The sequence below is a fragment of the Hemiscyllium ocellatum genome, chromosome 6 (assembly GCF_020745735.1).
Source record: "Hemiscyllium ocellatum isolate sHemOce1 chromosome 6, sHemOce1.pat.X.cur, whole genome shotgun sequence".
NCBI lineage: Eukaryota > Metazoa > Chordata > Chondrichthyes > Orectolobiformes > Hemiscylliidae > Hemiscyllium > Hemiscyllium ocellatum.
Genome location: NC_083406.1, coordinates 98,235,073 through 98,260,457, shown reverse-complemented (window position 1 = coordinate 98,260,457; position 25,385 = coordinate 98,235,073). Strand labels below are relative to the sequence as shown.

The following is a 25,385-nucleotide window of genomic DNA, read 5'->3' as shown; positions in this document are numbered from 1 at the left end:
ACCTGTGCTTTTCCAGCACCACCCTCTCTCCTCTGATCTCCAGCATCTGCACCCCTCACTTTTTCTCCTGATATATTTGAATCAGGATGGTGAGCGGCTTGGTGGGGGAATTTACAGGTGGTGTTCCCATCATTTGCCCTTGTGCTTCTTGGTTTATGGGTTTGGAAGGTACAACTTAGGAAGAGTTGCTGATTTTCTGCAGTGCAGTATGCACTGCTGTTACTGAGTGGTGGTGGATGTGGTGCCAATTAAATGGGCTACTCTGCCCTGATTGGTATCAAGCTTTTTGAGTGTTCTTGGAGTCCACTCACCTAGGCAAGTGGAAAGTATTCCATCACAAGTCATGAATTTGTCTTGTAAATGGATGGACAGGCTTTGGAGCCAGGAGATGAGTTACTCACGACAGGATTTCTAATCTCTGACCTGCTCTTATAAACATGCTACTTGTATGGCTTCTGGTCAATAGTAACCCTCAGGATGTTGATAGTGGGGATTCTGTGATGGTAACACTATTGAATGTCAAGGGACAACTATTAGATTCTCTTGAATTGGCTGGCACTTGTGGCACAAATCCCAATTTGGTGTTTGCATTAAAGTGTTATCACTTTTTTGTCTTTGCTATCTCTGTGCTATTGAGTTTAAAAACAAATCAAATTGATAACATTAGGTTTAATGAACGTACAAATTAGGGCAGGAATTTGCTACTCATTCCCTCCAGTCTGCTTCTTTATTAAATAAGAATGTTTGTTTGATTTGATTTTTACTTTTGTTAAATCATTCTGCTTATTCCAGATAATCTTTTATTAGTCAAGAACCTTGTGGCCTCTGCCTCAAAAATATTCAATGTTTCAAAGATTCTTGCCCTCCAGAAAATACCTCTATTGTCTTAGATTAGATTCCCTACAGTGTGGAAACAGGCCCTTCAGCCCTATCAGTCCATACTGACCCTCTGAGGAGTAACCCACCCAGACCCCATTTTCCTCTCACTAATGCACCTGACACTGGTCAATTTAGCATGGCCAATTCACCTGACCTACACATCTTTGAACTGTGGAAGGAAGCATACAGACAGTCTCCCAAGGCTGAAATTGAACCTGGGACCCTGGTGCTGTGAGGCAGCAGTGATAACCATTGAGCCACCATGTCACCTGGTCTTATTGACCCCTTATTGTTAAGCTGACTCCATGTGATGGGTTTAACTGACAATTTCATTGCTACAAATGGATAACTGAGCTTTTTAAAGTCTTGCTTTCATTCTACAGTTTGGATTTGTTTTTAAATAGGCAAGTTGATGTTTTTCAGGCTTGAGTGTTCTTCCAGCTGGAGGGAGTTGATATTGAATTTTGTAAAGTAACACTTGGGGCATTACACTAATGGGGAAGAGTAGTGACTGTAATCTGGGGTGAGGTTGTAAATTACAACAGCATTGCATTTGATTCAGAGCTCCGCTACTGTTTTCCCATTCTCTATTTGATAAAGATTGCCTACTTCTATGCCCATATTTGACTCTATCACAACTGATTCAGAATTGATGGAAAGGATTTTTAAAAGTTTTGCTGCTGTTTCTGGTGAGGAAATGCTGTTTGTCAAGTATTAATGTCTGTTAATAGATAAATTTTGTACCACATAATGTAAGTAATTCAACCATTGAAATTTTTTTAAAAATTCTCTCAACTTGGCTGGGTGGCAGGTGGGGGGAGGGGGGTGGTGAAGAGAAGTCTTTCTAACCAAGTAAAGCTACACTTTGTAAAATAAATACATCCATAATAAAGTATTTAATGAAATACTTCCTCTATAGGGAGGAAGTCAACTTGAAAGAAAATCATGACCAGGCAGAAGTTAAAGGAAGTTTTTAGAAACTGCTCTGTCTGCAGTCCTTTAGAAAAACAGGACTGGTTTATAAGTGTTATGCGGTTTTTATTCCCAACCTTTGTCCTGTTAAAAGTGCTGATACATTCACAAATCCAACTCGATCCTTTTTCCCCATTGGCATAACTATGACTAGCCTTTATTGATTCTACACTAATTTAAGATGATGAAATTTGTGGTTTTGGCTGAAATATTAGCAGAAACTCAGGAGCACTGAAAATACTTAATTAGGTAAGGTACTGAATCCTATGTTTGTTTCTTTACTGTAGCTGATTTTTACAGCTGCTGTTTTTTCATTGAGTAAATTAGTCCTGTTTCTGTGAATTATCTTAATTAAAGTGAAGAGGATGGTATACACATGAATATTTGCTGAAAAACCATCCATAACTTGGCTGGGAATAACAAATATAAAGATTCAACTTTATTTTTAAAAATACCCTGTTCATCTTGTAGCAGATTTTTCTTTGCAGTTCTTGAGATAAATGCAATTTTAACACTTGCATTTCAAATAAGGTATTTTTTTTTCTTTGTCAGAGTAAGATGATCTGAAAAGCTGCATGTGGTGTTGCGGATGCTAACTGGATCATTCTTCTACACGCTAATGTACTGAGGCAAAAGCAATAGTTATGCCCTCGGGCCATAGAATTTTCCTTTGCATTGTTCCTATTGAACAGTGCCTCTGGCTAGGGAATGATTTTGTTTTAACATGTAACGTTTTAAGCTTATTGTTATCCAAATGGGAGGTTCTGATGAAAATGCTTTAAAACAATGTTCAGTGTTTTACAGACTTCCGTTAAATGTACAAAAATTACAATTGAATAATTTCTTTGAAAAGAAACTACATTTTGATAAAAGCACTGTTTACTGACACAGTTGTAACTTAACCTGGGGTCTTTCCTCCAGTAGTGTTGTTGTTAGAAGGCGGAATATGTAGCAGGCGTAAGTCACTTAATGTCTTGAGCTTACTTTGCCATTCAATATGATTGTGGCTGATTACTCCACATTGCTACCAATCCCTGAATCTCTCAACTCATTGTTATCAAGACTCTGTGTAGCTCTGCCTTAAATATTCAAGGACTCTGGCAAGGCGGTAGGAGCAATGTCCTCTGAGAAAACATTTCACTTTTTTTTCTGTCTTAATGAACAGTCCCTTTTGTTGTTTTTAATAGTGGTCATTCACTAGTTCTAGATCCCCTCTGAGGAAACATATTCTTCACATTTCCCCTTCAAGACATCACAGCCACTTGTTTTCAGTTGATCAAGTTACTACTTATTTAAACTCTAAGCCTATCCAACTTTTCCATAAGACAATTCACCCATTCCAGAAACCCCTTCTCTGGACTGCTTTCAGTGCGTTTACCTTCTTTCTTAAATAAGAACAATTTTGAACTCCAGAAGTGGTCTCACCATTGCCTGTCAACTAACATAGAACATAGAACATAGAAGGATACAGCGCAGTACAGGCCCTTCGGCCCTCGATGTTGCGCCGACCGAATCCTACCTAACCTATACTAGCCCAATAACTTTCCAATGCCCGCTTAAATGACCATAAAGAAGGAGAGTTCACCACTGATACGGGCAGGGCATTCCATGAACTCACAACCCGCTGTGTGAAGAATCTACCCCTAACATCTGTCCTATACCTACCACCCCTTAATTTAAAGCTATGTCCCCTAGTAACACCTGACTCCATTAGCGGTAAAAGGTTCTTAGTATCTACCCTATCTAAACCCCTAATCATCTTATACACTTCTATCAGATCTCCCCTAAACCTTCTCTTCTCCAATGAGAACAGCCCCAAGTGCCTCAGCCTTTCCTCATAAGATTTTCCTACCATTCCAGGCAACATCCTGGTAAACCTCCTCTGCACTCGTTCTAAAGCTTCCACATCCTTCCTATAGTATGGCGACCAGAACTGCACACAATACTCCAGATGAGGCCGCACCAGAGTCTTATACAACTGCAACATGACCTCAGGACTCCGGAACTCAATTCCTCTGCCAATAAAGCCCAGTACACCATATGCCTTCCTCACAGCACTATTTACCTGGGTGGCAACTTTCAGAGATCTGTGTACATGGACACCAAGATCCCTCTGCTCATCCACACTACCAAGTAGCCTACCATTAGCCCAGTAATCCATCATCTTGTTATTCCTACCAAAGTGAACGACTTCGCACTTAGCTACATTGAATTCCATTTGCCACATTTCCGCCCAGCTCTGCAACTTATCTATATCCCGCTGTAACCTACCACTTCCTTCCTCACTATCCACAACTCCACCGACTTTTGTGTCATCCGCAAACTTGCTTACCCAGCTTTCAAGTCCTTCCTCTAGATCATTTATAAAGATAACAAAAAGCAATGGTCCCAAAACAGATCCTTGTGGTACACCGCTAGTAACTGCGCTCCAAGATGAACATAATCCATCAACTACTACCCTCTGTCTCCTTCCAGCCAGCCAATTCCTAATCCAAACCTCTAATGTATCCTCAATGCCATACCTCCGAAGTTTTAGCATTAGCCTACCATGGGGAACCTTATCGAACGCCTTACTAAAATCCATATACACAACATCTACTGCTTTACCCTCATCCACTTCCTTGGTCACCTTCTCAAAGAACTCAATAAGGTTTGTGAGGCACGACCTGCCCTTCACAAAACCATGCTGGCTATCCCTGATCACGTTATTCCTACCCAGATGTTCATAAATCTTATCCCTTACCATTCTCTCCAAGACTTTGCCCACCACTGAAGTCAGACTCACTGGCCTATAGTTGCTAGGGCTATCCCTACTCCCTTTCTTGAACAATGGGACCACATTCGCTATCCTCCAGTCCTCTGGTACTATTCCTGTTGACAACGATGACATAAAAATCCAGGCCAATGGCTCTGCTATCTCCTCCCTAGCTTCCCATAGGATCCTGGGGTAAATGCCATCAGGCCCAGGAGACTTATCTATATTCATCCTTTCCAATATTCCCAAAACCTCTTCCCTGCATATTTCCAGGGCATCCATTCTAATTATTTGTGATTCCATATTCACATCAGCAACAGTGTCCTGTTCCTGAGTGAATACTGATGAAAAGTACTGATTTAATGTCTCTCCAATCTCCTCCGCCTCCACACACAACTTCCCACTACTATCCTTGACTGGACCGATACCTACCCTAGTCATCCTTTTATTCTTGACATACCTATAGAAAGCCTTTGGGTTTTCCCTAATCCTACCAGCTAAAGACTTTTCATGTCCCCTTCTCGCTTTTCTTAACTCCCTCTTTAGCTCCTTCCTGGCTACCTTATAACTCTCAATCGCCCCTACTGAACCTTCACGCCTCATCTTTACATATGCCGCCTTCTTCCCTTTCACAAGGGACTCTAATTCCTTACTAAACCACGGCTGCCTCACAAGGCCCTTTACACCATGCCTGACTGGTACATACCTATCGAGGACACGCAGTAGCTGCTCCTTGAACACTCCCCACATCTCATTAGTGTTCTTCTCTTGAAGCCTGTTTTTCCAATCCACACATCCTAAGTCATGCCTCACTGCATCATAATTTCCCTGCCCCCAGCTATAGCTCTTGCCCTGCGGCACACGATTATCCCTCTCCATCACTAAAGTAAAAGTCACCGAGTTGTGGTCACTGTCCCCGAAGTGCTCACCTACCTCCAAGTCCAACACCTGGCCTGGTTCATTACCTAGAACCAAATCCAATATAGCCTCCCCTCTTGTTGGCCTGTCGACATATTGTGTCAGGAAACCCTCCTGCACACATTGTACAAACACCGACCCATCTAATGAACTCGAGCTATAGCTCTCCCAGTCAATATCTGGGAAGTTAAAGTCCCCCATAACAACCACCCTGCTACCTTCACTCTTTTCCTGAATCATCCTCGCAATATTATCCTCTACTTCTCTAGGACTATTAGGAGGCCTGTAGAAAACACCTAACAGGGTGACCTCACCTTTCCTATTTCTAACCTCAGCCCAAACTACCTCAGATGGCAAGTCCTCTTCCATCGTCCATTCCACTGCTGTGATACTGTCTTTGACAAGTAATGCCACGCCTCCCCCTTTTTTACCCCCATGTCTGATCCTACTAAAACATTTGAACCCTGGAACGTGCAACAGCCATTCTTGTCCCTGTTCTACCCACGTCTCTGTAATGGCCACAACATCGAAGTCCCAGGTACCAACCCACGCTGCAAGTTCACCTACCTTATTCCTTATACTTCTGGCATTGAAGTATACACACTTCAATCCACCTTTCTGGTTACAGTCACCCTCCTTAGAGATCGCTGCATTATTCCTAACCTCCCTACACTCAAGGTCCTGTACCCTAAAGCTACAGTCCTGGTTCCCATGCCCCCGCGGAGTTAGTTTAAACCCTCCCAAAGAGCACTAGCAAACCTCCCCCCAAGGATACTGGTGCCCCTCAGGTTCAAGTGTAGACCATCCTTTTTATAGAGGTCCCACCTTCCCCAGAAAGGACCCCAGTTATCCAGAAACCGGAATCCCTCCCTCCTGCACCATCCCTGTAGCCACGCATTTAACTGCTCTCTCTCCCTGTTCCTCGACTCTCTATCACGTGGCACGGGTAACAAACCAGAGACTACAACTCTGTTTGTTCTAACTCTGAGCTTCCAACCTAGCTCCCTGAAAGCCTGCCTTACATCCTCACCCTTCTTCCTACCTATATCGTTGGTGCCAACGTGGACCACGAACTGTGTTCAATTCCCCTTGCAAACAACTTCTAATTCTTTATTTGTTTCTAACAATCACTTGCTGTACCTGCATACTAACTTTGTGATTTCAGCACTAGGTCATCTAATCTCTCTGCATCTGAGCTCTACAGCCTCGCCTCCCTTTTTTTTAAACAAGCTTCTTTCTTGTGTTTCTGACCCTTTAATGTCCATTTTGATATTTTCCCACATTATACTCCCCCTGTTTGGGTCTTTACTCACTCACCTAAGATGCTACAAAGGGATGTAGCTAAGTTATGTTTTTGAACCTGCCTTTTTATGATCAGCAAATTTTAGTCATACCTTCAGTCCCTTCATCGAAGTCATTTTGTATTGTAAAATGAGGGCCCAGCACAATCCCTCTGGCACACTCATTAAATCTTGCTAACTAGAAAATAACCCATTATGCTTATTTCTGTTAGCAAGTCAATCCTCTATTCAAGCCTTGTGGCACCATATTGAATGCCTTCTGGAAATCCAAGTACATCGCTTATCACTGTACACCCTACAACTACAAAGAACTTATAAAGATGATTTTACAAAACCATGATGACTGCCTCATTACCTTTTGGCCTTTAAGTGCCCTGTTACAATGTCTTTAGTAATAGCTTTTAACACCTTCAATGTGGTTTGATGTTAGTTCACTGGAATGTTGTTTCCAGCTTTGCCTGCCTTTTTGAGGAAGGGAGTTACTCTTACAATTTTTTTTTTCCATTTTTATTTGAACCTCATTGGGTCACTTTGGGAAACTGAAGCCAATAGATCAGCGATCTCGCTTGTTGGGCATACAGCACAAAACCAACCCTTCTGCCCAACTTGACCATACTGGGCAGGTTTCCAAACTGAACTAGTCTCCATTGTTCATTTGTTCTATATCTCTAAACCTCTCTGAACCACATACCTGTCCAAATGTCTTTTAAATGTTGTAATTGTACTTGCCTCTACCACTTCCTCTTGCAGTTTGTTCCATTTACTCACCATCCTCTGCATGGAAAAAATTGTCCCTCAGGTCCCTTAAATCTTTCTCCTCGCAAAAAATGCGCTCTAGTTTCGCTCTCCCCTACCTTGGGGAAAAGAACTTGGCTATTCACCTTATCTATACTTGTGATTTTATAAAGCATCTATGAAGTCATCCCTCAGCCTTGTGTACTCCAGGGAAAATGTCCCAGCCTCTCCTCAACTCCATTCCTCCAGTTTCTATTAAGAGACCCTCTGATGTCCATCAGGATCTGAGGATTGTCAGCTTACAACTCCAAGTTTTTCAATACTGCTGCCTTGGCAATGTGTAATTTTCTGGTTTATTCCTTCCTGATCATAGCCATGGTAGGGATGTTACTTGTATTCTCTGTATAGTGAAACCTGATAGAAAATACCTGTCCACCTGCTGCCCTTTGTTTTCCATTTATTAATTCTGCAATGTTTTGTTTAGCACTAATGCTCACTTTGCTGTTTATTTAAAAATCCACACAATCATGAATAAAAATTTTAACGTCCTTTTTTCTGGTATTTAAATCTCAGCTTAGCCATAATGATGGTTACACTCAAGTAGGAAACACACTGGTGAGGCTGTATTTCTGGAATAGTGACCTTTTATCCAGACATATGGAATTTTTAAAATCACATTTCGTAATTGGAGACCGCACAGTGGATAAACTTAATGATACTGGATATAGATTCAGTCACTGTCTTTTGAAGCCCTAAGGAAAAATCTCTGGAAAGTGATGCCTGAATATGAGCCAGGGAATTTCAAACATTCTCCCCTTGAATGGAGAGATGCAATTCGAAGCCAACCTGACTCTAAACTCCCATGGATAAAGATGATGGACTAATGACTTCTCAGCAAGCCACTGGCTGTGGGTTATGTCTCCAACAGCAGATATGTCTGTTTTACCTCTTTTTTTTGGGAATATTTCTACATAAAGGTATTTTATCAACTGCATTTCATAATCTGTATGTTTCTAGGCTGATGTGCTTATGTGGCCTAGTATGGTGTGAAGGGGACAGCTATTAGATGCCCCTGCACTGCAGGTAGAGACTTTTTATGGCTTTGAGTGCTATAAGCCAAGCATGTTAATAAAGCCTTTGATTAAAAAGGTAACAGGACAGGAGCCTGTTAGCTGATTTGGTCAAGAGTATTGAAATGATTGTCTCTGTCTCTGTCTCCATTACCTAATCATCCAATCTGACAGCGAGTGTTCTGCCATTCACTTGCTAAAGCCAGAGATTTTATTCCATTCACGCTTCTAATCTTTATTTCTGTTATCCCATCTCTCATTTTAGTAGTTTATAAACTCAACACTTGTTAATTCTCTTGTTCTAGTTTGTTTGGCTGCTTTGAAAAAAAATCCTTTGGGACCAAGGTGAAGGGAAGGGTTTTTATAAATAAAAATTACCTGTTGATACAACTAACTAGTTAGTTGTATTACAGGTGGGTGCCAATTCATCTTCCCCCACCTTGGAGCATAACTGGAAATCTCCTGTTTAGACTCTGCACCATTTGTGATCAGAAAACTAATGCCACTCTGTCTAATCTGTGGTAGGGCAAGTTGTTAAATTTGAGGGAGTGAAAATATCTGCATTTGAAGAGAAGAGTTAACGTAGCTGAAAATGTGTTGCTGGTTAAAGCACAGCAGGTTAGGCAGCATCCAAGGAACAGGAAATTCGACGTTTCGGGCCAGAGCCCTTCATCAGGAATGAGGAGAATGTGCCAGGCAGGCTAAGATAAAAAGTTAGGGAGGAGGGACTTGGGGGGGGGGGGGGGGGGGGGGGGTGATGGAGATGTGATAGGTGGAAGGAGGTCAAGGTGAGGGTGATAGGTTGGAGTGGGGTGGGGGCGGAGAGGTCAGGAAGAAGATTGCAGGTTAGGAGGGCGGTGCTGAGTTGAGGGAACCGACTGAGACAAGGTGGGGGGAGGGGAAATGAGGAAACTGGAGAAATCTGAGTTCATGATTTCAGATGAACTCAGATTTCTCCAGTTTCCTCATTTCCCTTCCCCCCCCCCCCCCCCCCCCCCCCCCCCCCACCTTGTCTCAGTCGGTTCCCTCAACTCAGCACCGCCCTCCTAACCTGCAATCTTCTTCCTGACCTCTCCGCCCCCACCCCACTCCAACCGATCACCCTCACCTTGACCTCCTTCCACCTATCACATCTCCATCACCCCCCCCCCCCCCCCCCCCCCCCCCCCCCAAGTCCCTCCTCCCTAACTTTTTATCTTAGCCTGCCTGGCACATTCTCCTCATTCCTGATGAAGGGCTCTGGCCCGAAACGTCGAATTTCCTGTTCCTTGGATGCTGCCTAACCTGCTGTGCTTTAACCAGCAACACATTTTCAGCTCTGATCTCCAGCATCTGCAGACCTCACTTTTTACTCAGAGTTAACGTAGCCAGCATTAATTTGTGGAGAGTGGTTGTTGGAGGGCAATGCATTTGATGCAGTCTGAATAGGCTGTCTGTGATAAATCCCATTCTCTTCATGGGAGTCTGTGTTCAAGAAACTAAATGCCCATGGTTTCCAAATTGGCTGGGAAACAGAAGGTGAACTATATTTTAGTAACTTGAGGTCTGATGAAGGTGGGGTTCTGCAGGGCTAGTTCTGGGGCCCTTGCTGTTTTTTTAGATATGTCAGTAAAACATCACCACCAACTTTTTGAGGTGGTGGGGACATGGGGGGGCATATGATTAAGTTTGCAGATGAGAGAAATTGACAGTATGATAAGCAACATGTGGACGGCACGTTGGCACAGTGGTTAGCACTACTGCCTCACAGCGCCAGAGACCCGGGTTCAGTTCCCGCCTCAGGCGACTGTGTGGAGTTTGCACATTCTCCCCGTGTCTGTGTGGGTTTCTTCCCACACTCCAAAAAATGTGCAGGTTAGGTGAATTGGCCATGCTAAGTTGCCTGTAGTGTTAGGTGAAGAGATAAATGTAGGGGAATGGGTCTGGTTGGTTGCGCTTCGGCAGGTCGGTGTGGACTTGTTGGGCCGAAGGGCCTGTTTCCACACTAAGTAATCTAATTTAAAACATTCCCTCTAATTTGTTTTCCGTTCTGCCGCACAATGTCTGAGATCCACGTATGGCAGTAACCTCCAGCTGTTCACCGACATTACAATTAGCATGCACTGAGCCTTCCTGTAGCTCTGTGCTAAGCAGCAGAGGGAATGTTATGGAGGAGGTTATCAATTGATTAGTCAGCTGGGTGAATCAGTGGCAATGGAATTCAATCTGGAAAATGAAGTCATGCATTTGGGGAGGGGGAAACAAGACAAGGGGTTTCAAGGGAGTGGTCGCCCTCCAGAAAGTACTGAAGATCAGAGACTGTGTTTCTATATCTATAGATGCTTGAAGGTAGCAGAGCTGGTTGATTTAAGGTGGTTAAGAAGCATGTGGGATATGTGCTTTTGTCAGCTGAGGTTTGGAATAAGAGTAGAGAGATTGTATTAAACTGTATAAAATAGTGGTTCTGCCAGAGCTTCAGTTCTGGTCCTATCTCCAGGAAGAATGTGATTGCAGTAGAGATGCTCTAGAGGAGACTTGCCAGGATGCTGCCTGGGTTGGAGGGCGTAATATGAGGAATAGTTTGGCTGGCCTGGGATTGCTTTCCTTGGAACATTGAAGTGTGAGGCAGACTTGAGGTACAAGTTTGCTGCTTTGCAGCCAAGACATAATGAAGGGTGCTTTATGTGGGGATCAGGGAGGGAGCATGTTGCACACAGCAATCCCTTATAACTGCAGACTGTGAAGGATCCCAATCCCAATCCAGCTGTTTATTTTGGTTGGTTGTGAGCATTTGCCCTCCCTTTTTTAGTAACCCGAGATGCCTTCTGTTAGGTTATTGGTTGCACTTCAACCTCATGCTCCTGATCTTTGAGCACCTGGGGGCTGTGGGCAGATTGAAGGACCTCATGGGTCTGGCCAGGTTGATTATTAATGGATCTAGGCATTGGGCAGTAAAGGGGTGGTGGTGTCATCTGTTGACTGTCTGCCTCTCTTCTGTGGTCATGTTTGTGCCCAGATGTCATTGGAGAAAGATCACACTGTGCTGGCAATGCCTTTAAAGCAAGATGGGCATCACGGGGTATGGTGCTTTATTTGCCCCTCAACTCAATTCAATTTAGTCTTCCCTGCCCTCACCCCCACCTTTTTTTTTGGTTTGTGTTGTTCATAATAGCTTTGCTTGTTAAAAACTCAATTGAATACATAGCTAGCTTTATTGTTTTTGTTTGTTTGTTCGTTTGTTTTAGAAAGGGCATAAATTCAGTTAGTAGAAGCACCCAGTAACTAGGGAGTGTAGATTTTTAAAGTAAGATGTAAAAGGTTATGGAACAAAAATCATTTCAGAGTGGTGGAAGTCTGGAACTCACTGCCTGAACACCAACATAAACACTACTTAGATAATGAGCATTGCCTTTAGACTATGGATTAGTCAATGGATTAATGGAGTCAGATCTTTAGCTGACCACAGACTTGATGGGTTGAATGGCTGCCTTCTGTACTGTAAATGTCTAAGTAACGAAAACTTCTGTTTTTTTTTGGTTTATATTTCCATTTAAAATGTGCAGTTATTACAATAAAACAGCTAATCAATTTTCAGATCCTTAAAATACCCAGCAAAGGTATACAGTTAAGGTTCAAAGTGTCTTGGTCTGTCATGTGATAGAAAGTTGCCTCTGCCATCACTGTCCTTGGCTGTAAACTACAATGTGCATGTAAAAATGTCTGCTGCAGCCATTTGGGCTCACCAAGTGATCTGTAATAAAGTACCATTGCTTTCTGTATGATACTGGATTTTTAACTTAGCATTGAGTGCAGTGTACTATTTTGTGCTGTAATTCCAAAAACAAACTAGTTATTGTGTGAAGGGATGCAAAAAAGAGTTGAAACAAATTAGCAATTTTTCAATGAGATCGGATGAGGTTTTTCAAACAAAATGTTGGTCTTTGCAGACTCGTATTGTATTTCCAATTTTTTTTTTGTCATGGGTTTTTCTTTAACTCTGCTATTTTTATACTTAGGGTGTTGACTGTGGAAACATCAAACAGGAAATGAATGAGCACAACATGTCAGCTGTCAGATACAACCCTGGATTTGATGTTGACAGGTGAGAGTTGAAATGTGCGTGACACCAAAGAAGCTTGAAGGTGGAGAGTGGCTTTGTTTTACTCTTGGAAATTGAGAATGCGGTCATTGGTTGATCCATATCTCTAAGAGCATATTTACAGCTGAATTATGTCAAAATTCATTATTGTCAGTAATGTTATGGCTTTTATGGTGATTTTCAGAATCTTGGCCTCTGAGAAAGTTAGATTTTCTCTTTGGCGTTTTTGGTAGGTTTTTCATAGGTTTGAATGTCAGTGAGTTACTGTTGGTACTTTAAGGAATAGACTTTTTTCTTTTTAATATTTGGAATGATTATCCAATCCTGTTTTTATTTAGTCTATTGTCGTGATCTAGGATTTCTTTAAACAAAGTTTCTTTTTGACCTAACCCTTGCCCTTTGCACAATGGTTGTTTTTAAAAATAGAATACAATATATCCATACAGCACAGGATCAAATTCTTCAGCCCATGAATCCTATGCCAATTCCTAATCCTTACTTAGATCCAATACTTATTGCCCATAAGAGGTTTTTTTATCCCTTTGTTGACCTCCTGTTCATGTATCTATGACAATATGTCTTAAACACTTACTAATGTGCATATTTCCACCAACTCCATTGGCTGTGTTCCAGGCAACCATCATGCTGTGAAAAATTTTCCTTGCACTTCTCCCCTAAAATTCCTGCCACCACCCCACCCCCCCCCCTTCACCCCATCCACCACCCTTGAATCTTTGAACCCTTGTAGTTTTCCTTTCCACCCTGCAGAAAAAAAACCTCTGACTATCTGTGCTATGTGTGCCTCTCATAATTTTGTAGAGCTCTCAGGTTGCCCCTCAGTCTCAACCTTTCCAGTGAAAATAATCTGCATTTATCAACCTCTCCTCATAACTAAAACCCTTCAAACCAGGCAACATCCTGGTAAACCTTCTCTCTACCCTTTCCAAAGCATCCGTGACCCTCTGGTAGTGAGGCAACTAGAACTGCATGCAATATTCCAAATGTGGCCGAACTAAGTTTTATACAGCTGTGATATAACTTTTATATTTGATGCCCTGACTGATGAAGTCAATCGTGCTGTGTGTCTTTTTGACCGCCATCTCCACCTGTGTGGCTGTTTTCAGGGATCTGTGAAACTGTAGACCTAGATCCTTCTGTCAATGCTGCTCAGGGTTCTGCCATTTATTGTATAATTTGCATCTGAGTTTGATCTTCCAAAAGGCACCACTTCACATTCCTTCAGATTAAACCGTACCTGACAGTTTTATGCCAAACTCTACAATCTATATCCTGCTCGATCTTTCAACACTCCTCACTATGTGAAGCTCTGCCAATTGGTGAGATCTGCAAAAGTCCATAAAATAAACAAGTCCTAGCACTGTTCCCTGTGGAACACCACTTGTTGCCAGATTTTGGCTATTTTTCTTGCACAAGAGACCTTGCATTGTAAATTGGTTATGTAATGTACTGTGCAATGTTGATCTAAAGACTTCCTTTTTTAATGGAAATAGAATACAAGATTAGAGTGATTTAATGTTTACGGGATCTGTTGTGCTAAATATTAGGCAAAAGTGAGGACTGCAGATGCTGGAGATCGGAGTCTAGATTAGAGTGATGCTGGAAAAGCACAACAGGTCAGGCAGCATCTGAGGAGCAGGAAAATCTACATTTCGGGCAGGAGCCCTTCATCAGGAATGTCCGAAATGTTGATTTTCATGCTCCTCAGATGCTGCCTGACCTGTTGTGCTATACCAGCACCACTCTAATCTGTGCTAAATATTAGTATGTTTTTACACTCATTTTGGAATAGTTCCTAAAACCAGCTTGTACTATTAGCCGTGATGAAACTCATCAGTTTCTCTTTCCGCTCCTTCCCCCACCACTCCCAAAATCCTCTAACTTCTGCTTCCACTAACTCTTTTTTTTTCCCTGCTCCCCCTCTCCAGCCTCTTCTCTGCCAGCTGGGGATCTGATTGCAGCTTGAACTATCAATTTGTGCCTTTTACAGGTTTTCTATGTGACTTCATTACCAATTTTTGGCAGGAAGGAGGTGGGGGAGGAAGGGAGACAAGTGACGAATTACTTGAATGGATAACTGGGCTTGACTGTGAAAACTCGAATGGGGGAAGTGAAAAGAACCCTTCTTGCAAAGTTGCTCAGATTTAACATAGTCAGAGTCATAGAATCAAACAGCAGAGAGACAGACCCTTCAGTCCCACTCATCCATACTGACCAAGTTTCCAAAACAAAATTATTTTCGCTTGCTTGCTCTTGGCCCATATTCTCTAACCTTTCCAATTCATGTATCTATTTATCTAAATGTTGAAACTATGTATCTGCATCTACTACTTCCTCTGCCAGCTCATTCCACATAACAACCCACCCCCTTGAGAGTTATCCTGCTACTACTTGTCAAGCAGAATTGATACAATTCCTCCAGCCCTGATTTTTGTAGGGCCTATTGTTGAACTTAATTTAATGATATGAAATCACAGTTGACTGGTCACCGTTAAGTTAGTTTCTTGGCTTCTATTGATGTTCCTGAATCCTTTTCATGGGGCAGAATGAAACCTGACACTTTTATTTTTCCCCCTTGCCTCCTGTTTCTATGAATAATGACAGTCCAGGTGAAACTGGAGTGTAGTCATGGGATTTGTCATGTAAAGGTTACAAGTGCTCACCTCCTAGTGGTTTGCTTGAGAAGTGCAGTTAGCTAACTTTTTTTGAGGAGGTGGTCACCTGCCCTTAGAGACTAAATGTAGAGAGAAGGAAGTTTTATGTTCCCTTGCTCTCTAACCAGAATTGAGTTTGTTCTGTAAAACCTGGATGCACTGCTCAGTTTTTATGAACAACAAAAGACACCTGATTATTGTTTTTCCCCAAACTAAGTCCAACCCCTCTGTTTATTGTACACCGAGTCTTGCTCAGATTTGATGACCTGAGCGATACAAGAGTCTATTGTGACCAAGAAACTTAAAAAGGTGAGGTGGTAACTTAGATCTATTTGAGATTTTATTGTGTGATTGAATAAGGAATTGAGCTCTTGTGTACTTTTTGTGCTCCCTCACTTAAAATGGATTGGTTTTAGTGTATTGTATGTGTTGTAAATATTACAAGTACACTCGATTCAGTTAGCTATGGCTCGAGACCTTACTGAACAAAGTCTGGTTAGCATTAGCTTGGTAAAGAAATACAGTAAAGGAGATTTTTAAATAATTATTGAATTACCTTTAGCTTTTGTTTTAATTTTTAAATATACTTGCATTAAATGTATTCTTTATGCAGTCTGCTTTTCTTCTGATCATGTGGAACTACGTTGCCGGTAAAATCCATGAACAGAGCTGCTGGATAGTTCCTTTTTTTTAAAAAACATACTGTCTATTTTCAATACTAAGACAATCTCCATTTGTAACTTAAGAAGGTGGTATCTCAATCAACTTTGTCCAGGCCACAAACATTTGAGATGGTCGTCATTACAGCACCATTTAGATTGAGAAGGGTGTGTTAGTGGAGACAATATACAATGGCTGCACAGTACTTGGTATATAAATGTACCGTCTGTTTTTCAGTTTCAGTGATGACATGGAAGCCAAGGTGCAAATAGATGATGGGAAAATGGAATGTGTTGGACCAGACACTTGGTATAAGTAAGTGCTGTTATTTTCAATTCTTTAACAAATTCTGCTAACGAAAGTCATCTTGTTTTGCTTCTTGTTAATACAATGCCTGAAATCCAATGGCCTGTTTTGACATTAATTTGACGATCGGCACACTTGATAGTGATGAGTATCAGAAGAATAACTATTTTTTAAAAAAAAAAGTGGTCTAGGATCTTTGTTCAGGCAGGCATCTTAATACATTCACCTGAACAATGGTACATTTGATTGTACAGTGTCTTTTGACCCTGAACTGTTACCCTTGGATTTTTCTACTCGATACCAAAGTGAGACTCGCCCTCCTCTAGCTTATCTCTCCACACTTCAGGCTCTCTGCCTTTATTCCTGATGAAGGGCTTTTGCCCGAAATGTCAATTTCGTTGCACCTTGGATGCTGCCTGAACTGCTGTGCTCTTCCAGCACTACTAATCCAGAATCTGGTTTCCAGCATCTGCAGTCATTGTTTTTACCTTTATTAATGCCACTGACTGAACCAAGGCTGCTTCTCCCTTGAGGGGGATTACTATGATCTGACTACTTTACCCTGTAATAACTAAAATTGCTGTATCCCTGCTGGCACTACGTTTTAATACTGTGATGTGTAAAAACTCAAGGTTGAATCTTTAAACCAAAGTCACTGTTATCAGAGGTACTCTTTTCAATCTCATTAAATTTGGTCTTCAGTTCAGAGAGCTACAAGTGAGTGCCAATATCGGAAGCTTTGTTTCTATCCTATATATGTAAGCCTTGCTGGATTCGGGCTGTGAAAACTGTGTGGCTGATCAGTTAAGGTAATTCTGGATAAAACATCAATCTGCCGTAGGGCTGGTATTAATTTCAATTAATGTCTAGGAAAGACTCATTTCCTCCAACACAGCACCTTGCCCATATTGCATTTGACAACAGCTTTCAAACCTATGACCTCTACTACTTAGAAGGACAAGGGTAACAGACAGGTGGGAACACCACCACCTGCAAATTCCCCTCCTAGCCTCTCAACATCTTCACTTGGATCAATAATCACTATTCCTTCAGTTGTTGGCTCAAAATCCTGAACCTCCCTTTCTAACAGCACTGTGGGTGTATATACCTGTCATGGACTTTAGGAAGGCAGCTCACTACCAGCACCTCAATGGAAACACATGGATGGGTAACATGCTGGCTGAAGGCAGGGATGCCTGCACCCAGTGTGCATATATGAAGAAGTCAAACAATAATTGACCATTGGACAATTTAAAGTAAAATCTCTTTTTTTAATATATATAATCCTTTGCAATCTTGGCCAATGAAGTCTGATCACTGTTGCTAGGGTAGGAAACATGGCAGCCACAGATTAGAATTTAGTGATGTTGGTTAGGTCCCTGGGAGAACGTTATTCTCATGGAATCTTTGTCCTCTTGAAAGGACAAATGGGTCCTTGTTTTATCTCTATCTGAAGGCCAACCTGCACTGGCACCCTGGTCCAAATGTTGTGATAGAATCTGTCTTATGATGCAAAGGTGAAAGTGGTGCCACTGGGCCATCGTGAATGTGTAAGAGTGTATCCGAGCCATTCTGGGTGGACTATGACTGTCGGGTGTTCTGCCAGCTGCAAAGTGCAAATGTATTGCTGCAGACCTTGTGACAATAGCATGGATATGCACCAATGATGTGCAGTGCCCTAAATGCGTGAGTATTATCGTCATAAAGTGGGGCCTGATTTCATTCAATATCTGAGAGCTGTGAAAAGTTCAAATCCTTTGCTTGGTGTTGCCCATCAACATATCCCTCCAGGCAGCCTTCTGTTGAGATAGCAAGTAGCTCATATGAAGCCATCAACGACGCATCATTTTGCCATACTCCTCTGGGACTATCCTGTACAATCCTCCACCTATAAAGTGTTAACCAAGGCGCTAAACTGGAAAAACATTTGCCAAACCTGCTTTTCTGAAGAGGAATATACTTGTGAATTTCCATCTAACCTGAGATTACCTGAAAAGCTGAATTTATTATTTCTCCTATCCCATCCTTACCTTAAACAAAATACAACTTGGCCAAAAACAGTTAATTATATAATGCCATACTGTGTGGCTCAAACATGTGTACTGTTAGTTTCTTGCACAGTGAAGTACTTTAGACAGGTGTGATTTGTTTTGAAAATTGGAAAGTTGACTATTGTTCAAGATCCAAGATTTTTTTCTGGAAAAAAAAATCGCAGACAGCTTGTTACTGACCGTAAGACCACTGGAATCAGAACAATGTCTTTTGTTTGTCGTGTGACTCCTACAACAGTTCTTTTTGAAGTATCTTCAATGTGATTATATGTTGGAGTGTAAGAGCTGAACTTGAACAGAAAAAAATCTCTTTCCCAGAATTAGTGGCCTGCTGACCTTGATGTTGTAAAATTGATTTTATAAGTTCAGTAAGAGCAATGCAAATGGGTTTTTGCTGAGTTCCATTGCCATCCTGTGCAGCTCCTATTGGCTGCTTGCTGTTTAGAGACTTTAAAAAAAAACTGCAGATAGAATGTAAGCTAGACTAGCAGGAGGCTGAAAGAACACAGCAGGTCCGGCAACATCAGACAACTGTTGTGTGTGTGTGTGTGTACTTGAGGTTGAAGGGTACAGCCTTAATGGGCAGGATACTGCCAAGGCTTAAAAACTGGACTGCATGAACGTCACTGAAATATTGACTAATAGAGCTCAGACAGCAATTTTGGTGGAAAAACAGTTAATGTTTTGTCTGTTAGACTTTCCTTTCTAACAAGTTATTGATTAGAGATGTTCTAACTCCTTCACTCGTCACTGACATGTCTAAGTACTTACAATATTGTTTGTGTAAAACTAAAACTTGCAATCCTGATTTTAATCAGACTTAATTGTATTGCAACAATTCAATATCCTTTTGGTTAACAAAAACAACAAGAGTGCCAAGCACTGGAACACCAATGAATATTTTGGCCTCTGATTGGATCCCTAGACTTAATCCAGTCACTTGATTGTATGAGACTACCCCAGATATTAGTGAGTAGTTGTACACAGGATCAGGGTTCACATGTTGAAGATGAATGTCAATGTTGCCTATGGAACATCTATATGCACAAACAAATGGATCTGTACTTTCTGTAAACATTCCCACAATGATCTTGTGCTCGAAGATGCATTCCCTTGTCCATGTTTGATGCATAATGAAAACTGGCAATATTGCATTGATTTTTATTTAAAAAAAGTTAATGATCCATTAACTTTTAACTCCCTTTGCCTACAGACCACAATAACAGTAATCATTGATTCATGAGGTGACTTCTAAAAATGGAGAAAGAAAGTATCTGGCCGTCCTGGGTCCTTATCAAATGCCAGTCCTTTTTTTTGAAAAAGACCTTGAGCCACAAATTAGCATATTCTATTTTGCAATCCTGATGAGGTAGTGAAATGCACTGATTGTTCCCAGTCCTGTACTCAAATGTCCTTAAGTTTATTATCACAGGTTTAGTTAGTGTATTGTGGAACTAGTATTTTTTTTTCATATTGCATTCTATGGTTCCTTCTTTCCTCCTCTGTGAAGAGCATTGTGGTTATGTTGCTGGACTAGTAATTGGGAACCTAGATTGGTAATCCAGGGTGCATGGAAATAAGTCCCACCATAGTTTGATTGTAAAAATTGGATGCCCAAATTTTCAAAGTGTACCATGTTCAATTAATGCTAAATAACTGATTCATAAATATTCTTTTTACAGAAGGAATTCTGCTCTTGCCCTAAAATGGCTTTAAAAACCCCAGCTGGTTAATTTAATGTCCTTTTTGGGAAAGGAAACTGCCATCCTTATCTGGTCAAATGTAATCCCAGACCCAAGTAATGTGGTTGACTCTTAACTGCTCCCTAGGCAATTAAGGGTGGACAATAAATGCTGGCCAAGTCAGCTACGCCCTCGCCCCACGAGCAAATATTTTAAAGTGAATCTAGTCCCACACTAGTGTCCTCCAGTGGCTGAACAAGACATTCCATTTGTATCAAACTACACAATGCCAATTGTCTGTGATGTCTACATTCTGAGAGCATGTATAAGACCTTTTTTTTTTGTCTTCAAAATGTCAGTGTTACAGATATTTTACTACCTGGTTTTGATTAAAATCTGCAGATTTTAATCATGTAACTAAATTGGCAGTGCCTTTTCCATTATTCTTCCATATAAAGCAGTATTATAATAGGGGCAGAAGTAGGCCATTTAGCTCCACTAATCAGTTCAATCATAGTTGATCTGATTTATGGTCTTGGCTGCACTTTCCTATTTGTACCCAGGAACCCACAACTCCCTTGTTTGATCAAAGGTCTAATTAATTTGTCTTTGAATAAACTCAAACATCCAACCTCTCCTGCCTGCTAGGGAAGAGAATTCCACACACAATGACTCTTCAAAAGAAAATATTTATCATCTCTTTTTTTTTTAAAGGGAAGCCTGTATTCTGAGGTTGTTTTTGTAATTCTAGTCTCTTCTCTAGATGTCCCCCTACAAACATAGGTACATAGACATACCCTCTCTACATATCTAGGTTCTTCAAGATCTTGTCTGTTTCAATAAGATTACACCTCATTCCTAACTTCAATAGATGTAGGCCTAATTTGTTCAACCTCTCATGATGGATGAGTCCACCATTCCTGGAGTAATGAACATCTTAAGTCTTTGGCCCCAGTACTTTGTAGTTGGAACCAACTTTTTAACAATGTGTTTAAAGTTGGAATTGAAAACTTCAAGCTTTTAACCCATTGAAAATTAATTCATTTTTTTCAAAATGAAAGGATACAGCATTTAACATAGGAAGTTTCTACAGCAAATAGGCTGCTAAATGATTTTTATAAGATCCATTCAGATCTTGCCTGCTTATACCATCAAGTGACCAAGAGTCATTTTTTTATTTTTAGAGAACCTTCCCTTCATTTTAATGAGTCTACTTTTGAAAGACTTAGATGCTTAGAATGTGTTTTTGGTCCTCAACGCTATTATGGCTGCTCTAAAATTGAGTAGTCTTTCTCAACAGATTATTGTTTGGAGTTTGCTTTTATTATGTAAACAGAATTAGAGTATTTTTAAACAAGTATTGAGCTACCTCAATCTCTTAAACCTTAATATCCCCAAACAAAATATTACCTCGTCACAATTTGTTGTCATGTAGCAGGACATTTTGTATATGTAGAGCTGGTTTTTATATAAATGGCATTTCTCTACTTATTATACTAGAGGTGGACACCTGCAGTTATACTTAAGAAATGCTGTTTTGTGTGGTCTTAATCTTTTTGTAGTGGTAGTTTTGGAGTTAATGACTTTGTTATTAGGCAACTTTCCATCCACTTGACTTTTCCAAAAGCATAATAAAAGTTTGTAATATCAACACTTGCTGTCCAACCCATAAACCACCCTCAGTGTTTTAAGCATTCAAAAGCCCTGACTCGTTTTAGTTTTCAAAAATGAATGTGAATGGAAGTTACAAACCGTATGGAAATCAGCTAAAATGTTGTGTATCACTAATTACTGTAAAGAAACCACTTTTTTTTTAAACCACCGGCTCCTGTTCAAAATTTGTATTCACCATCTCCTTTCTCTCCTACCCCAGTCTTTATTTACAATGGTTCTTGGGAAAAGTATGTCTGCACATCTGTTCAGACTTTTTTGTTATAAAGCTTAATTTTTTTTAAAAAAAATCATAACTTCCTTGTATAACAAGATTAAGTTCTGATTTCCTGATAGATGATTAGTAAAAGTTGACATTTTTGTTTCCATAACTTTATAGTTAAGGCCAAAGATTTGCATATAACCTGTAGTTACAAATGTGTGGGCCCATTACCAAATGAGTAAAGGTGTTAGGACATCAGCTCATCTGAAAACCTGCTTCTACTTTTTGCTGCAACTAACAATGAACTTCAGTTCCACCATCCAAGCTGATCAGGTTTGACTTTTTTTAAAATCAGTGACCACTAATGCACATGACAGGAATGCATTCTTCCCATTTGTAAAATATTGATCTAAAAAGGCTTAAACTAGTGATTGGCATGTGCATGTGGTGTACTATTATTCAGGCGCTTGGAACCTGAATTTATTAGAAGGAATTGGAGTGCCAAAAGGCTTTGTTATGCGTATTGATTTAATGCAGTGTGATTCAGATTTCTAACACTAAGACTGGGTACGGCATTTTTTTAATAAAACTTGAAATGCATACAGATAAGTTGGGACTAAAATTCCGTGTTATCTGGTAGTTTATCCCCTGCAATGGCAGTGTGTTCACCTGTGCAGTTACGTATTTTGAATGAGAGTACAAGTTTCTAATTTTAAAAAATGCCAAGTGCAGGTGATGGGTTGCAAAATAGTAATACTGGAACTCAAATGTACATTCTTAAGTATTTGATTCATTTATTTGTGTATTTTTTTTTGTTGCAGTCAGATCAAGAAAATAATTGCACCATACGTCATGTCCTTCTGGTTTCGGTAAGTAGGCAAGTTATTTTAGTCATGTAGTTTTGAATCCAAGAGTACCTGGTTTGCTTTCTTTAAAATCTTTCTCTAGGGATGTGAAGCAGTTTGAATTTATATAGCTGGTGTGCCTTCTATTTTCTAATCAATCCCTTTTTAGAGATGTTATGACCCACCTCTGGAGCAGGTGGGACATGAATCCAGGCCTTCTGGCTCAAAGGTAGGGACACTGTCACTGCACCATGAGCCCCTCTGACCTTTCTATAGAAATAATTGACAATTAAATCAATAATTTTCTTAGCATGTAATTTTTTGTATTAAACATTATTCTAATTGTTTAGAATAATTCTGTTTTGTCCTGTAGTTTCATGTTACTGGACTGTAAATATCTGGAAATGTGGGTTCAAATCCCACCATGGGATTTTATTCAAATAAAATGTTTAAATCTGGAATTATGAATTGGGGGCAGAAGCAGACCACTGGGCTTCTCCAGCTTGCTCCACATTCAATAAAAATCATAGTTGATCTGTTTTGAATTCCAGATGCCTATCTAATAATGGTAATCTTGAATCCCCACATAGTAATAATCCAACCATCTGTCTTAAACCATATCTAATGACTTTAACTTGCAATTTCCATTGAGCAATTTTAATCCCAGTAATGGTGTCATTGTTACCATTGTAAAAAAAATTGTTCACTAATTTCCTTGTCACTTTAGATCTAGTATTGTGGTTGACCTGTAGATATTCTGTGAAATGATTTTGTAAGCCACTCTTGCCAACAGCAATTGGGAGGTGAGCAACAAATGTTGCCGTTGCCTTTGCCTTGAATAAATTGGGAGTGTGGTGGTTAAAATGAGAAAAAGCTGATTTTGTCGCAACTATTTTCCAAGGTGCAAAGAAGAGCAGTTGCATTGGCTCACATTTGATTATTAAGTCTTTTATCAAGTTGGTTTTCATTTCTTTTCATAGTTCTGCAACTTGAATTTATATGATGGCTTTTGCTTCAGCAGGGGTCTGAAGCATTTTCAGAAAATGTAATTGAGATTGATCCACTGATTTTTTTTTGTGTGTGGTGTTTTGAATTACAATGGCATCAAGCACTTCAGCATTGCAATCTGTAGCTGCAGATAGTGGTGATAGAGGCAACTTACTTTCTATCAACAGCTATCCAGCTGTTACCTCCTGCCATTTTAACTGGAAGGATTTCGGATTGAACCTTAACCTGCTTGGCCACCCAATGAGTGGCTGCCAGGTCCTAAAGAGGAACTTGAACTTAGATTCAGGCAGGAATGCTACCACTGTGTCTTCCTATAGCTATTAGTGAACAAGAGGTAGCCTTTAAGAAATTTATTTAAAGGAGGATAGGTAGGTGAAGTTTGAGAAAATTGCTGTACTTTTGGCCTTAGCAGCTGAGGCCCTTTCAATAGAGTGATGTGAATCTGTGTGTAACACACCTGAATTAGAGAAGCAAGGGGTGAGTGTAGAACAGAACTATACCTTGAAATGACTGAAAAATGGTAAAGGGCAAGACCATGGAATTGGGCCAAGAGGGTGAACATTTTAAAATCAAATAATCCTGGATCCAATCCAGGATTTAGAACTGGATGAATGGATGGACGACACTTTGCAAAAGTTAAGGCACAGATATAAGCAGCTGAATTTTAGATTAACTTCAAATACTGGAGTAATGCCAGTTATAAGTTCGCTGATGACTCGACCCATGGTTGATTGCCATCTGAGATTCAATGAAACAGACTACAGACTGGAGGTGGAAGACCTGGAAAAATGGTGTACTGAGAACAACCTAGCGCTCAATGCTGGCAAAATCAAGGAACTCATTGTTGACTTTTGGTGGGATATTACTCATGCCCCCTAACACATTAACAACAGAGTTGGAGCAAGTGGAGAGTGTCAAGCTCCTGGGAGTGGTCATCCACAACAAGCGTTCTTGGACTCCTCATGTGGATGCATTCGTTACAAAGGCCCAACAATGTCTCCTCTTCAAAGTTTGTGTGAAGATTTGTAGCTCGGGTGCTCATTGTTGTGGTTCTGTTCGCCGAGCTGGGAATTTGTGTTGCAGACGCTTCGTCTCCTGTCTAGGTGACATCCTCAGTGCTTGGGAGCCTCCTGTGAAACGCTTCTATGATCTTTTCTTCGGCATTTGTAGTGGTGTGAATCTGCCGCTTCCGGTTGTCAGTTCCAGCTGTCCGCTGCAGTGGCCGGTATATTGGGTCCAGGTCGATGTGCTTATTGATAAGCACAATGTCTCCTCTTCCTCAGGCAGCTGAGGAGATTTGGCATCACTGACAATACCCTGACCAATGTATATAGGTGTGCCATATAGAGCATTCTGTCTGGAAATATCACTATCTGGTATGGCAACTGTACCATTCAAGATCGGAGACAGTTACAGAGAGTAGTGAACTTGGCCCAGGCCAACCTCCCATCTACCAGGCCTGCTATCAAGGAAAGGCTGCCAGCATTCTCAAAGATCCATCCCACCCTGGCAATGTTTTTCTACAACCTCTGCCATTGGAAAGAAGGTACAAAAGCCTGATTACACGTACTAGCTGGTTT

The 25,385-nt window shown here is 40.8% G+C and overlaps 1 protein-coding gene across 4 annotated transcripts in view; it reads left to right on the top strand.

Annotated features, from left to right (window-relative positions):
- tpte (transmembrane phosphatase with tensin homology) overlaps positions 1-25,385 on the top strand; it is a 68,125-nt gene that overhangs the window by 1,526 nt on the left and 41,214 nt on the right. Inside the window, exons 1-4 of one of the 4 annotated variants that reach the window (XM_060826798.1) lie at positions 1,992-2,100; positions 12,626-12,711; positions 16,278-16,355; positions 22,774-22,821. In XM_060826798.1, coding sequence (XP_060682781.1) covers positions 12,656-12,711; positions 16,278-16,355; positions 22,774-22,821 — 182 coding nt within the window. In that variant the 5' untranslated portion in view covers positions 1,992-2,100; positions 12,626-12,655. Of the gene's footprint in view, positions 1-1,991; positions 2,101-12,625; positions 12,712-15,614; positions 15,690-15,826; positions 15,891-16,277; positions 16,356-22,773; positions 22,822-25,385 lie in introns of those variants that run through there. The other 3 variants (XM_060826797.1, XM_060826799.1, XM_060826800.1) reach the window with 3 other exon arrangements.